Source organism: Zalophus californianus, chromosome 10 (genome assembly GCF_009762305.2).
Source record: "Zalophus californianus isolate mZalCal1 chromosome 10, mZalCal1.pri.v2, whole genome shotgun sequence".
Taxonomy (NCBI): Eukaryota; Metazoa; Chordata; class Mammalia; order Carnivora; family Otariidae; genus Zalophus; species Zalophus californianus.
The window spans coordinates 67,795,470-67,811,922 of NC_045604.1; the positions used below are offsets into that span (position 1 = coordinate 67,795,470).

The 16,453-nt window shown below is 37.4% G+C and overlaps 1 protein-coding gene across 13 annotated transcripts in view; it reads right to left on the bottom strand.

Moving 5' to 3' along the window:
* Positions 1–16,453, bottom strand: part of DNAH14 (dynein axonemal heavy chain 14) — a 334,785-nt gene that overhangs the window by 133,156 nt on the left and 185,176 nt on the right. For 12 of the 13 annotated variants that reach the window (XM_027613953.2, XM_027613959.2, XM_027613960.2 and 9 more), the window contains 4 exons: positions 13,771–14,000; positions 4,705–4,824; positions 2,363–2,521; positions 1,137–1,269 (listed from right to left, as the gene is read on the bottom strand). In XM_027613953.2, coding sequence (XP_027469754.2) covers positions 1,137–1,269; positions 2,363–2,521; positions 4,705–4,824; positions 13,771–14,000 — 642 coding nt within the window. The remainder of the gene's footprint in view (positions 1–1,136; positions 1,270–2,362; positions 2,522–4,704; positions 4,825–13,770; positions 14,001–16,453) is intronic. The other variant, XM_035722589.1, reaches the window with a different exon arrangement.

Consider the following 16,453-nt stretch of genomic DNA (forward strand, 5'->3'; position numbering starts at 1 on the left):
TATCATATGACCTCACTGATATGAGGAATTCTTAATCTCAGGAAACAAACTGAGGGTTGCTGGAGTGGTGGGGGGGGTGGGAGGGATGGGGTGGCTGGGTGATAGACATTGGGGAGGGTATGTGCTATGGTGAGCGCTGTGAATTGTGCAAGACTGTTGAATCACAGATCTGTACCTCTGAAACAAATAATATGTTAAGAATATATATATATATATATATATATATATTAGAATATATGTATGTTAAGAAAAAAAAAAGAAGAAAAAAAAAAGAAAAAAAAAAGAAGAAGATAGCAGGAGGGGAAGAATGAAGGGGAGTAAGTCGGAGGGGGAGACGAACCATGAGAGACGATGGACTCTGAAAAACAAACTGAGGGTTCTAGAGGGGAGGGGGGTGGGGGGATGGGTTAGCCTGGTGATGAGTATTAAAGAGGGCACGTTCTGTGTGGAGCACTGGGTGTTATGCACAATGAATCATGGAACACTACATCAAAAACTAATGATGTAACGTATGGTGATTAACATAACAATAAAAAAATTAAAAAAAAAGAATTAACTTTAAAAATTTGCACTTTTTATTTGCACAATTTAGAACTCTTTTTCATTGCTTCACCCCCCCCCCTTTCAGGAAGAGACACAGAAACAAAGTTCTTTGTAAAGAACTTTTTTCTTCAAGTAGGCTCCACGCCCAGCATGGGCGGAGCCCAATGGGCTGGGAACCCAGGAGCCTGAGATCAGACCTGAGCTGAGATCAAGAGTCCCACGTTAAAGAATATTTTGTATTTGATAAGATGAAAATTCTAGTGCAAGAAAACCAATTATATGCAACACTTTTTTGGTGTGTTTTAGGTGCATTTTTCCAGGAACAAAAATAGTTTATAACTGCACTTTGTTATGTAAGAAAAAGGAGATTTTAAATTTAGTTGTATTTAAAATAAATGTAAACATTCCTCATTTAAAGGAATTAATCTAGGTGCTAATACTTTGGAAAAGTACAGATTTTCTTCACTTCTCTTTGGAAGAATTTTGCATTTTTACATAACAGGTTTGCTTTTTAAAACAAGGCACATTTATATATTAAAGCAAAGATTTTTTTTTTTACCAGACAAATCAAATTTAGCATTTAAATATACAACCTTGATTTTTTAATTTCATTGTATAGTAGGACTTCTCCTAAGATGGAGCCATATTTCACATCCAGTGCTCCAGGGCCCTCCAACTTCTGAAGCATTTCATTAATGGCACTGGTTTTCCCAACAGCAGGGTCTCCTGAGGTAAAAAAAAAGACATTAGGTTAGATTTATAGCCAAGGAAATGAATAGATGCTAACATATGAAGATGAACCAGTAACATTATATTTGAAAACTGCCTGAAAAATATGGATTCTTTTCTCCCTTTTTATTTTTTAAAATTTTTTATTGTTATGTTAATCACTGTACATCATTAGTTTTTGATGTAGTGTTCCATGATTCATTGTTTGCGTATAACACCCAGTGCCCCATGGTTAAGATTGGGTAAATCAGGGAGTAAATACGAAATCCTCTCTAATTATTTACATCTCTTATAAAAGGACAGATTCAGAGTTAACCATTATTTTTAACTGAACGCTCATTTATGCCTATTGCAAATGTTTTTGCTTACAGCTAATGAAATTCATTTCCCTGAGAATTTTTGCCGGCACGATCTGGGGGAGAGATGTGATGACAAACTACTGCAGGGTCACGACTTTACAATTCACCAGATATTAAGAGTAAGAATTTTCTTAGGCCAAGCTGGAGGCAAGGTAGGGATTGTCTGAGAGTTCCAGCCTCATTTTGCCTCAGTATGTTCTGTACGGACCTCGGGAGCACTACCGTGGCCCCCGGTGATGGGCAACACAGCATAGGCAGCTGGGAAAGGCGAGGAAGGTGGGGCTGTATTGAATCACTCATGGGGTAATGTTCAAAGATGGAAACCTTTGAGCAATGGGGTGAGGAATTGCGTGTGTAATCTCTCTCTTTTTTTTTAAATCAGGCAGGTTCTTTTCGTTTGTTCCTTGTATGTAGTTATGTGAGTACATTTAATCAGACCATCAGGGACCCTCTAAGTCCATCAGCCCACAGGCTGTGGAGGCCGTGCATGCATTGATCCTATAGTTCTACTTCTGGAATTTGTCTCGGAAGGAACAGAAGGATGAAGATTTATAATGTCCTCTACCAGCCAACGTGGGGAAATGGGCGGATAAGAATATATATTGATACAGTGTCTAAAGCTTTCCAGGGAATATTTTTTCCCCCAGTTATAAAGTAAAATGTTTAGGCTAAATAATTATTAAGCCTGTTCCTAACTCTATAAATTCTCCTTCTTTAAATCTTCTTAATACCTGTGAGAAGTACAGGGCAGAAATTCTTTAAAAGAAGGCTTATGAGGAAGGAAAGGGACACTGTGTCTCTGGTGGCAATATGACTGATGTTCTCTCCATATTCTGTGATCTTCAAGAGGTTTTCACTCGATCCTTCAGGGTCCACTAGTATTGACGTTCCTAAGGTAAAGTTAAAAAGTCTCAAATGACCTATAGATAAACGTTAATCTTTGAGGTACTAAATACTTTCTGGAAAAGTCTGTACATTGTACAGCTCTGTACAGAGCTGACGCCAGTGCCGGGGGGTCCCTGCTGATCTCAGCAGCTGTTCCTTCCACCCACACTCAGCTGGTGAACTAACCCCCCATTCCTCGGACTCTCCTACCGCCCACACACAATGCCCCTTCTCCTCCTCCTTCCCTCCAGCGAAAGGAAGAAAGCAGCTCTCCTGTTGAAGCCTCCTGCAGTCCTTTAGAAGAACTTCCCTTCCTGGGTAAGCCTTTTCCCCCCATTATCTGTCTCTTGTTTCTGTTGACTTTCCGATGTACAAACATTTATGTACCAGTATCTCCATCTTTTTATTGGTTGAACGATGGGAACTGACATTTATTTAGTAAAAACCAGTTGAATATGGGCAATTTTATATGAAATCAAACACACACACACCAAAACTAACCCAAATCTCTCTTGATCCCACAGCTTCTTACAAACACCACCCCCAATCTTTCCACCATTATGCAGCCAAACCTCTCAGAAGGGCTCCCCACAAAAGAGACCTCACTTGCTCATCTTGTAGTCTCTTTTCTAATGTTAGACACACTCACATGGTGCACATTCTAAAGTATACAAAGGTATGCGATCAACAGTCTCTTTCTCATTCCTGTATCCTAGAAACTAGGTCCTGTACTGTGTATGCTGGTCAGGAACTTCTAAAAATTGAGTACATTTTAGAGATGAATGTTATCATAGATTTCTTGCCAGTGCTCCAGCAATGGAGATTTATGGTCTTTCCAGTCTTTTGCTGAGTTTATAGAATATACCCATGTCATTCTGCACACAGCTTCTCTCATGCAGAGTTGCTGGGTTAGTATAAACTGGCATATGATTTATAATTTTGATATATACTGACAAGTTGCCTTCCAGTGTTTTCATTCCAAAGTACTGTGTATCACTAATGGTATTTCTGAGAATCTTCCTGGATTCTTACATGAACAAAATGTGGAGTTTTGTTATGTTTTTGTTTCTGGTGCCAGAGACCGGTCTGGTACTAGGACCTCTGATTTACTTTTGCACAGGCTCAATCGAAGATGATATTGTGATGTTCTGACATTTAGATTCCTGTTATAGGTTGGCTTTGAAAGCTTGGGAGGGTTTTAGTTTCTTCTAAGCTTGTTGCCTACACTTAGGATAAGGTGGGACCAGAGGAAGTGGTATCTCAGATTTGGAGGAAATACCTATGGTTTCCCACAGGAATGGTAAACTAAGATACTGAGTTACATGCATCGGTATTCAGTTGTGTTTCTGTACGTAGCAGTAAAAGCTAAGGATTAAAATAACCAATATAGCACTAACGTATGATACACAACTCAGAGGTTTTAAATAAATATAATCACCCACTAATACTTACTGTGACAAATATTATACAATAGAATGCTGATATAAATTAATTCAAAATTAGAGCTTTCTGGATGCTTTGTAATTATGATACCTCTGGTTTTCCGCCAGAAAGTCTTATAACCAAACTTTGAAATTCACTGAGGAGAGAAACCTGACCTCAAAGAAATTCAAGTTAATTTGCATTTATTGAATTTCTTAGATTTGCAAGAACTCTAAATGAAGCTTGATCATTAAGTTCCTGCCTCAAGCTTCAACCAAGCTCTTGTGGTACAGCAGTTTTCTGTATCTTGTTTTCTATAAGTATGCAGAAGACTGAGAATAAGAACAATGAGGCATTTATGGATATTTGTGAAGGTATGATTCTTCTTTTCCAATTAGCTGTTTCTTTTATAATCAAGTGTAGTTCTTACATATATGCTTTTCCTATTTTAAAAGAGGTCCTCTCCCTTTTCTGCTTTCAATAACCACAGCTAATTAAAATACTAAATATTTCCACTAGTAAAACTTTCAGTGAGCTATAGTTTTACAATGCACAAATGACTCAATCAAATAGATTCCAATTTCTCAGAAAACAATACTCAGTGGTTATTTTCTTAAAGGCATGCTTTGTAAACATAGATTTAAACTGGTTCTGCACAAACTTGGAACAGATCAATCTTCAAAGTTGCTGATATAACTACTTTTATATATAAAGTACTCTCAACATTTTAGAAAAGTTAGAGTATGATTCTTGTAATTCTTCTTACCTTTTTGGGGAATTAGTGTCTGAATACTAGGAAGTAATTCTGACCATGGTATGAATTCGCATTGCTGTAAATCCACAAAATAGCCAAAGATAGAAGGTTTACCGGCTGGTAGATTGACGCCTACATTTGAAAATGACAAATAAATCCAGTAAGAAAGGTTCATTTATGGAATGTTTCATTGATGATAGGATCTCTATGTGAAAAATCTGATTGTTGAATCAGAAATAATTATTCACCAAGGGTATATCATCCTTTTTTTTCCTTCTGATCTTTAACTGCATAAAAATATCTTTTTATATCCAGAAAGCAAGGTGAATCATGATCTGATATCCTTTGAAATCTTACCCAGAAGTTCTGCTTATTATCACGTGTTGGATATTATTAAATGACAGTGATATACTGGTTTTAGTCAAACCAGTGTATTAGATAACTTGGCCACTTATTTGCAAAGCACATTTGTTTTTCCATTATAAAAGTAATACATTTTCTGAATAGATTCCGAAAAATACAGAATAAAAGCAAAAGAATTTAGCCATGGTTTCACCATATGAAGATAACAAGGTGAATATTTGATACAGTTCTTTGAATCATTTAAAAATTTTTATATACCAGAAAATTCATTTTTGGGCAGTATACAGTTCTAGGAGTTTTTTACTGCCTGAATGTATTTTGTAATCACCATAATGCATGAGATAACAGAACAATCCTAAAACCCTAGAACAACTCCCTAGTGCTACCCCGTTTGCCTTCTGTCCTAACCCCTGGTAACCACCCATCTGGGTTGTTTTGTTCGTTTGTTTTGTTGCTGCTGAGTCGTAGGAGTTCTATCTATATTTGGGATACTAGCCCCTTGTCGCATATATGGTCTGCAAATGTTTGCTCTGCTCCATAGGCTGCCTTTTTATTCGGTTGTTTCCTTTGCTGTGCAGAAGCTTTTCAAGTTTGTGCAGTCCCACTTGCTTATTCTTTGCTTGTGTTGCCTTTGCTTTTGGTGCCAATTCCAAAAAATCATTGCCGAGACCAATGCCAATTCCTTCTAGGAATTTTATAGTTTCAGGTCTTACATTTACATCTTTAATCCGTTTTGAGTTAAGTTTTGTCAGTGGTGTGAGATAGGGATCCAACTTCATTATTCAGTTTGCATGCAAATATCCAGTTTTCCCAATTCTGTTTATTGAAGAGACTATCTTCTTGGTGTCTTTGTCAAAAATTGGTTGGCTCGGGGCGCCTGGGTGGCTCAGTCAGTTGGGTGTCTGACCCTTGGTTTCGGCTCAGGGCATGATCTTGTGGTTGTGAGATCGAGTCCCACAACGGGCTCTGTGCTCAGCGCAGAGTCTGCTTCAAGCTTCTTTCTTCCTCTCCCTCTGTCCCTCCCTGCTCATGTGTGTGCTCTCTCTCCTTCTCTCTCTGAAGTGAATAAAATCTTTTAAAAAAATTGGTTGGGTATACAGGCATGAGTTTTACTTCTATTGTGTTCTATTGGTCTATGTGTCAATTTTCAATGCCAGCGCCATACTGTTTTGATTTTTATCACTTTGTAATACAGTTTGAGATAAGGAAGCGTGACACCTCCAGCTTCGTTCTTCTTCCAAAAAGGATTGTTTGGCTCTTCAGTCTTTTCTGGTTCCATATGAATTTGAGGATTGTTTTATCGATTTCTGTGAAAAATGTCACTGCCATTTTGATAGGGATAGCACTGAATCTAAGATGGTGTTGGGTAGTATGGACATTTTAACAATATTAATTCTTTCAATTCATAAGCACAGACTATTTATTTGTGTCTTCTTTGATTCATTTCATCGATGTCTTGTATCAGTGTACTGACCTTTTAACTCCTTGGTTAATTTATTCTTAGGTATTTTATTTTTTGAGGCACTTATAAATGGGACTATTTTCTTAAACTCTTGTTCAGCTAGTATATTGTTAGTGCATAGAAACACAAGTGATTTTTGTGTGATTTTGAATCCTGCAACTTTTATTGAATTTGTTTATTAGTTCTAAAAGTTTTTTGGTGGACTCTTCAGGATGTTCTGTATAAAAGATCATATCATCTGCAAGCAGAGACAATTTTTCTTCTTCCTTTCCAATTTGGATGCCTTTTACTTCTTTTTTAAGAATCTATTTCTTGGCTTGTGTCTCTTTCTCTTTCCATGTGTTTGTTTGGTTTCTTAAATTCCACATATGAGTAAAATCATATGGTATTTGTCTTTCTCAAGACTGACTTATTTCACTTAGCATAATATGCTCTAGGTCCATCCATGTTGTTGCAAATGGCAAGATTTCATTCTTTTTTATGGCTATATAATAGTCCATTGTATGTATATACCACATCTTTATCCATTCATCAGTTGATAAACACTTGGGCTGCTTCCATATTTTGGCTATTGTAAATAATGCTGTAATAACCACTGGGGTGCATATATCCCTTTGAATTAGTGTTTTTGTATTTTGGGGGTAAATACCCACTAGTGTGATTACTGGATCATAGGGTAGTGCCATTTTTATTTTTTTGAGGAACCTCAGACTGTCTTCCACAGTGGCTGCACCAGTTTGCATTTCCACCAATGATGTACAAGAGTTCCTCTTCTCCACATCCCAGCTGACACTTGTTGTTTCTCGTGTTTTTGATTTTAGCCATTCTGACTGGTGTGAGGCGATATCTCATTGTGGTTTTGATTTTCATTTCCCTGATGATGAGTGAAGTCTGTTGGTCATCTGTATGTCTTCTTGGGAGAAGTGTCTGTTCATGTCTTCTGCCCATTTTTTAATTGGATTATTTGTTTTTTGGGTTTGAGTTGTATCAGTTCTTTATATATTTTGGAGGCAAACCCTTTATCATATATGTTATTTGCAAGTATCTTCTCCCATTCCATAAATTGCCTTTTAGTTTTGCTGTTTCCTTTGCTGTGCAGCTTTTTATTTTGATTAGTTTATTGCTTTTACTTTTCTTGTCTCAGGAGACACATCTAGAAAAATACTGCCACGCCCATGTCTAAGAGGTTACTGTCTGTGTTCTCCTCTAGGATTTCTATGGTTTCAGGTCTCACATTTAGGTCCTTAATTCATTTTGAGTTTATTATTGTGTATGGTATAAGAAAGTGGTCCAGTTTCATTCTTCTGCATGTGGCTGTCCAGTTTTCCCAGCACCATTTGTTGAAGAGACTCTCTTTCCGATTGCATTTTCTTTCCTGCTGTTTTGAAGATTTATTGACCATATAATTGTGGGTTTATTATTTTTTTTTTAGAGATTTTACTTATTTGAGAGAGAGAGTTGGGGGGAGGGGAAGAGAGAGAAGGAGAAGCAGGCTCCCCACTGAGCAGGGAGCCCTACTCAAGGCTTGATCCCAGGACCCTGAGATCATGACCCAAGCTGTAGGCAGACACCGAACTGAGCCACCCAGGTACCCCTAACTGTGGGTTTATTTCTGGGCTCTCTATTCTGTTCTGTTGATCTATGTGTCTATTTTTATGACAGTACCATACTGTTTTGTTTACTACAGCTTTGTAATATAACCTGAAGTAAGGTATTGTGATGCTTCCCGTTTTGTTTTTCTTTTCAAGACTGCTTTGGCTATTTGAGGTCTTTTGCAGTTCCATACAAATTTTAGGACTGTTTTTTCTAGCCCTGTGAAAAATGCCATTGATATTTTGATAGGGATTGCATTAAATCTGTAGATTGCTTTAGATAGTAGAGACACCTGAACAATATCTGTTCTTCCAACCCATGAGCATGGAATGTCTTTGCATTTCTTTATGTTATCTTCAGTTTCTTTCAACGGTGTTTTAGAGTTTTCAGAGTACTAGTCTTTTACCTCTTCAGTTAGGTTTATTCCTAGATATTTTATTGGTTTTGGTGCAATTTTAAATGGGATTGTCTTCTTAACTTCATTTTCTGCTGCTTCATTATTACTGTATAGGAATGCAACAGATTTCTGTACATTGATTTTGTATCCTGTGACACTACTGAATTCACTTATCAGTTCTAGTAGTTTTTCAGTGGTGTCTTTATAGTTTTCTATATTTAGTATCATGTCATCTGCAAATAGTGAGAGTTTTACTTCTTCCTTACCAATCTGGATGCCTTTTATTTCTTTTTATTGTCTGATTGCTATGGCTGGGACTTCCAGTACTATGTTGGATAAGAGTGGTGAGAGTAGACGTCCTTGTCTTGTTACTGACCTTAGGGGAAAAGCTCTCAGTTTTTTCACTATTAAGTATGATGTTGGCTGTGAGTTTTTCATAGAAGGATTTATTATGTTGACCTACTTCACAGTTATTTATTTTTGTTGCCTAATTTTTCTGGCTAGAACTTTCAGTATTATGTTGAATAGGAGTAGTGAGAACCTTTGTCTTATGCCTGATCTTAGAGGAAAGCTTTCACTCTTTAACCATTGAGTATGATGTTAGCTGTGAGTTTGTTATATATGGCCTTTTTGATGTTGAGATATGGTAATTCTATACCACATTTGTTTGGCGTTTTTATCATGAGATGATGTTGGATTTTGTCAAATGCCTTTTCTGCATCTATTGAAATAATGTTGTTAATCTTTCCTTTTTTTTAATGTGATGAATCATATTTATTGGTTTGCATAAACTTAACCATCTTTGCATCCCAAATCCTGCATGATCATAGTTTGTAATTCTTTTAATGTGCTGTTGAGTTTAGTTTCCTCATTTTGGGGGAAGATTTTTGTATCTGTATTCATTAGGAATATTGGCTTGTAGAGTTTTGTTTTGTTTTGTTTTGTTTTTTGTGGTGTCATTATCTGGTTTTGGCATTAGGGTAATGCTGCCTTGTAAAGTGACTTTGGAAGTTTTCCTTTGTCTTCAATTTTTTTTGGAAGATTTTAAGAAGGACTGGTGTTAATTCTTCTTCAATGTTTGATAGAATTCACCAGTGAAGCCATCTGTCTGGTCCTGGACTTGTGTTTGATGGGAAGTTTTTTTGATTACTTATTCAATCCCATTACTTGTTTAGGTCTGTTCAGATTTTCTGTTTCTTCATGATTCACCCTTGGCAGGTTGTATGCTTCTAGGAATGTCCCCACTTATTGTGGGCTATCTAATTTGTTGTTGTATAATTGTGCATAGTACTGTGTTGTGATCTTTTGTATTTCTATGGTGTCTATTGCAATGTCTCTTTGATTTCTTACTTTATTAGAGTCTTCTCTTATTTTTTCCTTAATCTAGGTAAAGGTTTGTCAATTTTGTTTATGTTTTCAAAAAAACCTGCCCTTTGTTTCATTGATCTTTTCTATTGTTTTTCTGGTCTCTTTTAATTCATTTCTACTCTGATCTTTGCTATTTCTTTCCTCATGATAACTTTAGGCCTAGTTTATTCTTCTTTTCCTTTTTCTTTGAAGTGTGAAGTCAGATTATTTGAGATCTTTCTTTTATCGTTATGTAGGCATTTATTGCTATAAAACTCCTGCTAAGAAATTTTTATTGAAACCCATAAGTTACTGTATGCTGTGTTTCCATTTTTGTTTCTCTTAAGGTTTAAAAAATTTTTTATTGATATTTCAGAAGTGTGTCATTTAATTTCTACATATTTTTAATTTTCTAGTTTTCATCAAGGTATTGATTTCTAGCTTCATTCCACTACGGTCAGAAAAGATACTTGGTATAATTTTCAATCTTGTTAATTTGTTAAGACTTCTTTTGTGACCTAACATATGATCTATGCTGGAGAATATTCCATTTGTGCTTGAGAAGAATGTGTCATCTGCTGCTGTTGGATTGAATTCTCTCTATATATCTGGTAGGCCCATTTTCTCTAAAGTATGGCTCAGTTCCAATATTTCCTAATCAATTTTTCTCTCTGAACAATCTATCCATTGTTTAAAGTGGGGTATTAAATTCCCCTATTAATGGACTGGTCTCTGTTTCTTCACATCTGTTAGTATTTGCTTACTAAGTTTAGGTACTCTGCTGTTGGGTACATATACACTTAGAGTTGTTATATCCTCTTGATGAATTGACTCCTTTATTATCACTTAACGACCTTGTCTGTTGTTACGCTTTTTGACTTAAAGGCTATTTGTGCAATATAAGTACAGCTCGGCTACGCCCCTCTTCCCGTTTCCCGTTTGCCTGGGATATCCTTTCCCGTCCCTGCGATGTGAGCTTCTGTGTGTCCTTGAATCAGAAGTGAATCTCTTGTAGGCAGCTCTAGTTTTAAAAATCCATTTATATACTCTATATCTTTCGATTGCAGAATTTAATCCATTTACTTTTAAAGTAATTTTAGAAGCAAAAAGGCTAATGTCATCTGATTGTTTTCTGGCTGTTTTGTGGTTCCCTGTTCCTTCTTCCTCTCTTCCTTTGTGAACTGATGATTTTTCCTAGTGGTATGCTTTAATTTCCTTTTCTTTATCTTTTGTGTATCTACTGTTGGTTTTTGGTTTGTGGTTACCATGAAACTTACATAAAACATCTTTTAAGCTGGTAACAAGTTAGTATCAATCACATGCAAAAACGCTTTTACCCTCCACTCACACTGTATGGTTTCCATGTCACAATTTCTCTCTCTTTATACTGTGAATCCATTACATATCTAAGTGGATATAGTAATTTTTAATGTTTTTGGGTTTTAATTTTTATACTAGAGTTAAGTGATTCATATACCACCATAATACAGTATTAGAGCATTTGAGTTTGACTATATACTTACTTTTACCAACATGTTTTGTAATTTCATATGTTTTCCTGCTTCTAATTAACATTTTCACTTCAGTTTGAACTACTTTTAGCATTTCTTGTAGGGCAGGTCTAGTGGTGATGAGCTCCCTCAGCTTTTGTTCATTTGGGAAAGTCTTTATCTCACCTTCATTTTTTTTTTTTAAAGATTTTATTTGAGAGAGAGAGAGAGAAAGAGAGAGAGAGGGAGAACAAGCAGGGGGAGCAGCAGGCAGAGGGAGGGGAGAAGCAGACTCCTCACTAAGCAGGGAGCCAATGCAGGACTCGATCCCAGGACCCTGGGATCATGATCTGAGCCGAAGGCAGACGCTTAACCGACTGAGCCACCCAGGCACCCCTCAGTTTACTAATTCTTTCTTTGATGGTCCCAAGGGTAGAGTTCATCTGGTCTACTGACTCTTTCACTTGAATGACTACAGAATTTCTATCTGGTCCTTTTTCATAGCCATATGTTCTATTTTCATTTCCAATATATTTTTTTTGCTTCATATATGCTTATTTATTTAAAAAATCTTTATCTATCTTTCAAAAAAGAACCCCAAATACATTTATATTAAAGTCTCTGTTAGGCTATAATAATTTCATCTAGAACGAATTAATTTAATGATATGTGATTTTATTGGTAGACTTTCTTAGTATTAATTGTTTTGTGTTTTACAGTTTTGTTCATAGGATGACTAGGATGACTACAAGTGGGAGGTTTCTGGACTCCCTTTCTTTCTCTTCTCATTTCCATTCTGATGGTTTTATACTTTTTACGATTGTGACCACCTGACTCTCCTTTCATTCCTACATCCCTGTCTCAAACTAGCTTTTCTATTGGTACTTCAGATGACAGAACAAAACTTCATATTCATCGTTTTAAGATAAACAATCTAACATGATGTATAATTTATTGTCTTGTCTTTAGGTTCACAGGGAGAAGAAATAATGGAATTTGAGGTATTTCTGCTTGACAAATAAATCAGGCAATTTGTTTATCTTAGGAGTTAGCAATATCCAGTTGAATCACTAAGTTCAACAACAAATTAACATGCAATGCTATGATATTAAAAGTTAATTTCTGGGGCACCTGGGTGGCTCAGTCAGTTAAACATCTGCCTTTGGCTCAGGTCATGATCTCAGGGTCCTGGGATCGAGCCCTGTATCGGGCTCCCTGCTCGGTGGGGAGTCTGCTTCTCCCTCTCCCTCTGCCTGCCACTCTCCCTGCTTGTGCTCTCTCTCAAATAAATAAATACTTTTTAAAAAGTTAATTTCCCATGATTCACTGTATCAATAACTAATGAAGTACTGTATGGTGACTAACATAACAACAACAAAAAAGTTAATTTCCATAGGAAATAACATAAGACTTTGTGATCAAAGATATCTTAAATAGAACTTCTACAAATAATTTCAAAAGGATACTTTAAGAGTTAACATCACACAAACTGGTCAAATCTACTTTTGGTAAATATTTTTAGCTCTCATCTTTATTTAACAAAGTTCTTCTAAATATATTCATGTTCACTATTTTGTGTCTTTTTGGTCCCTGCACCAAGGATCACTTCATCTGTTCCAAGTTCCTTTAATCAGTAACAGTTAATTGGGAAGGCTTACCATTTCAGAATATTAGAATAGATTACATTTGTTAGAACTGACTCAAAAAACACACATAATAAAGAAATCTAAGGCTTCATAAAATAATTTTTACAATATTAGTCTTTAAAAAGTAAATGAAGCTACAATCTACAGAAGTTCCTGGTGCATGATATGTGTAATACAGATCCAGCTATATGGCTGGCGGGCTCAACTGGGCTGAAGCCATAGTTTCAAGGCTTTATCTTTGTTCTTGTCTTACTTGTGTTAAAGCTTCCTTAGAAACAAGAATCAACCAGGAATCAAATATACTTCAGTCTCCTTTTGCTGGAGTTAGAGTACTGGAATGTGCTTTTACCTTTAATCTCACATTTTAAAAGATCGGCCTTTTAATTTGAGCCCAACCATAAAGAGTTTCAAACTAATTTTTTAAGGGGGGGAGGGCAGAGGGAGAGAGAGAATCCATCTCACAACCCTGAGATCATGATCTGACCCAAAATCAAGAGTCAGACCCTTAACTGACTGAGCCCACCCAGGTGTCTCTCTCTTTTTAATTTTTAATTTTATCCAGAGATTTATATTGGCTCTGACAAAGTATCTGTATTTTTTTTTTTTTAAGTAGGCTCCACACACAGCAAGGGGCCCAACATGGGGCTTGAACTCATGACCCTGAGACAAGACCTGAGCTGAGATCAAGAGTCGGACCGAACGGCCGACTGAGCCACCCAGACGCCCCCAAACTAATATTCTAAATTAAGCATGATTATGACTGCTTCCCCCAGAACTTACCTATATGTGGATTGCTTTCAAATAATTCATGCACAAGGTTGTCAAAATCGTAGGTCACTCTGGCAGGAGTACCAGGCTCGTGGCTTGAATACAGTACTGTGTCATCTTCATGCTCATCCTCACGCTTTAAAGTTCCTCCAAATGCCCAAGTAAATGCGAACACGAAGAGCTTTTGAAGCATAATTTTTAATTTATCAGGATTCTTCTCCAGATACCATGTATTTTCAGCTCTGGGGCAGACACATGTGGAAGGGTGAGAGTTAAAATTTTTAGAAGGAAGTTCAGTGATTTCAATATCATGTCAAAGTTTCATTATTAAAAATTATAATACAGTTAGGTGTTGACATAAATGTTTTAAGGTTAATGTACAATTTTCATTGATAAGTCATGTAAATTATATACTGCTACTATTTTTAAGGTACCATTTGTGTAAGAGATTTGTGGTCAACCTTTATTTCATTTATTTAGTACAAATGATTCACTTTTATTTATTAGGTCAGTTTATTAGTTGAGAGTTTACCTATCTTTTGGGAGAGGATCTGGTCTCTATGTACGAAAACATAAGTGAATAGTCCCTCACTCTGTATTCCTCTCAACCAAGTTCTAGAGGTTGATCTAGTTCTACCTGGCTAAAGCCAGGCCCTGTGAGTCTGGGGAGAGTCTCGTCCAGTCTGGGCCAGCAAAGTCACCCTGGTCTGTGGACCCTTAGGCTCTGTAATGACAGCGTTGATGCTGATGGACTGAATGAGAGAGATTTGGGCTTGATTTCAAGGCACTTAAAATAGTTCAGGATTTATTGGCAATCATGAATGTCCAATGCACATGTACCGTTCTATTTTAAAATTTTTAGTCACGTGTGATAATTCATTCAGCAAATGTTTACTGAATTCCTACTATGTATCAGCTCCCCAGCACAAAGCGAACGTGACGCCTTCTCTCCACAAGAACATGGATGATAAGCCGTGATGTGAGCAAGGAAGGCAGTCACACGTGCTGGGCGCAGCGGTGGTAGAGGGGACTGCGTCAGCCTGTGGGACGCAGGGATGGCCTCCGGGGAGAAGTGACAGGAGATCGGGGACGTGAAGACTGAGTGAGATTTGGCAAAATGTAGGAGGATTAACATTTCCAGCACAAGGAACACATGTGCCACACCCTGGAGGTCAAAGGATCAAGGCTGGTTTGAGGAACTGAGACAAGAAGCTGGTCGGTGCAGAGGTCGGCTTTCATGCTCTACAAGGCTTCTGTCCTTCCATTCTGACTGTAATGGGAAGGCATGAAATGCTGATAAAAAAGAAACATTCTAATGTGTTATTTATTGTAGTGTATGTTTCTTTAAAAATCGAACATCTCTGGGGCGCCTGGGTGGCTCAGTCGGTGAAGCCCCTTCTGCCTTCAGCTCAGGTTATGATCTCAGGGTCCTGGGATCGAGTCCCGCATTGGGGTCCCTGCTCAGTGAGGAGTCTGCTTCTCCCTCTGCCTCTCCCCCCTGCTCATGCTCTCTCTCTCCCTCTCAAATAAATTTTAAAAAACCTTAAAAAAATTGAACATCTGCATATAAATACCAGGACGCAAGCACAGGCATATTAGTCGCAGTAGAATTTGTCATAACAAAAACTGAAAACAACACATATGTCCATCAACAGGTTTATACAATGGACTAGTAGACAGCAGTGAAGTAAAGAGTCCCTACATGCACAATGAATTAGTCATAGAACACTGAACAAAACAATGTAAGTCACCCAAGAACACGGTGATGGCATTAAAGTTTGAAAACATGTAAAGGTGAAAATAACATTGTTTGGAAATGTACTGATAAATACAAAATCCAGGTTGGTAGTTACCTCAGATGACGGGGTGGCAGAAGATCTGGACAGACACGCGGGGGACCTCAAAGATCAGCCACAAGTGTTTTCAGAGCTGCGTGCTGCGCACAGGGGATTTGTATATCGTTTGTGTCTTGCACATACTTTACAAATATTCTTTTATGGCTACTCACCATTTAACAAAAGCTTACAATAATGTATAGCTGTCATGTTGAGAATGGACTAGAAGAACTGGGAAAACCAACTGGGAGGCTCTTGCAACAGGACAGGTAGGAAACAGTGAAGGTTTGAGTAGGATGCGGACAAGAGGGGGAATTGAAGGGGGACTTGACAGAGTAAAAACCACATTTAAATGTTCTGTCATTTATTTTTTTTTTCAAAGATTTTATTTATTTGACAGAGAGAGAGAGAGAGACAGTGAGAGAGGGAACACAAGCAGGGGGAGTGGGAGAGGGAGAAGCAGGCTTCCCTCTGAGCAGGGAGCCCGATGTGGGGCTCGATCCCAGGACCCTGAGATCATGACCTGAGCCGAAGGCAGATGCTTAACCAACTGAGCCACCCAGGTGTCCCCAAATGTTCTGTCATTTAAAAGAAAATGTGACACGAATGTGTCAGGGCCTTGTAATGGGATGCAGGAAGGCCTCAACAGTGGCTCTCCTGTCCATTTTGCAAAATGGCAGACGTGCACAGCTAATAATTTCTGTAATTTATTGAGCACTCACTATGTACCAGGCCCTATTCTAGACATGTAGCACATCACATTATTATTCCAGTTTTCTAAATGAGAAAATCAAAGCTTAAAAATATTTAGCAACTGGCTCAACATTTCTCAGGTCATAAATGGCAGATTCATGAAATAA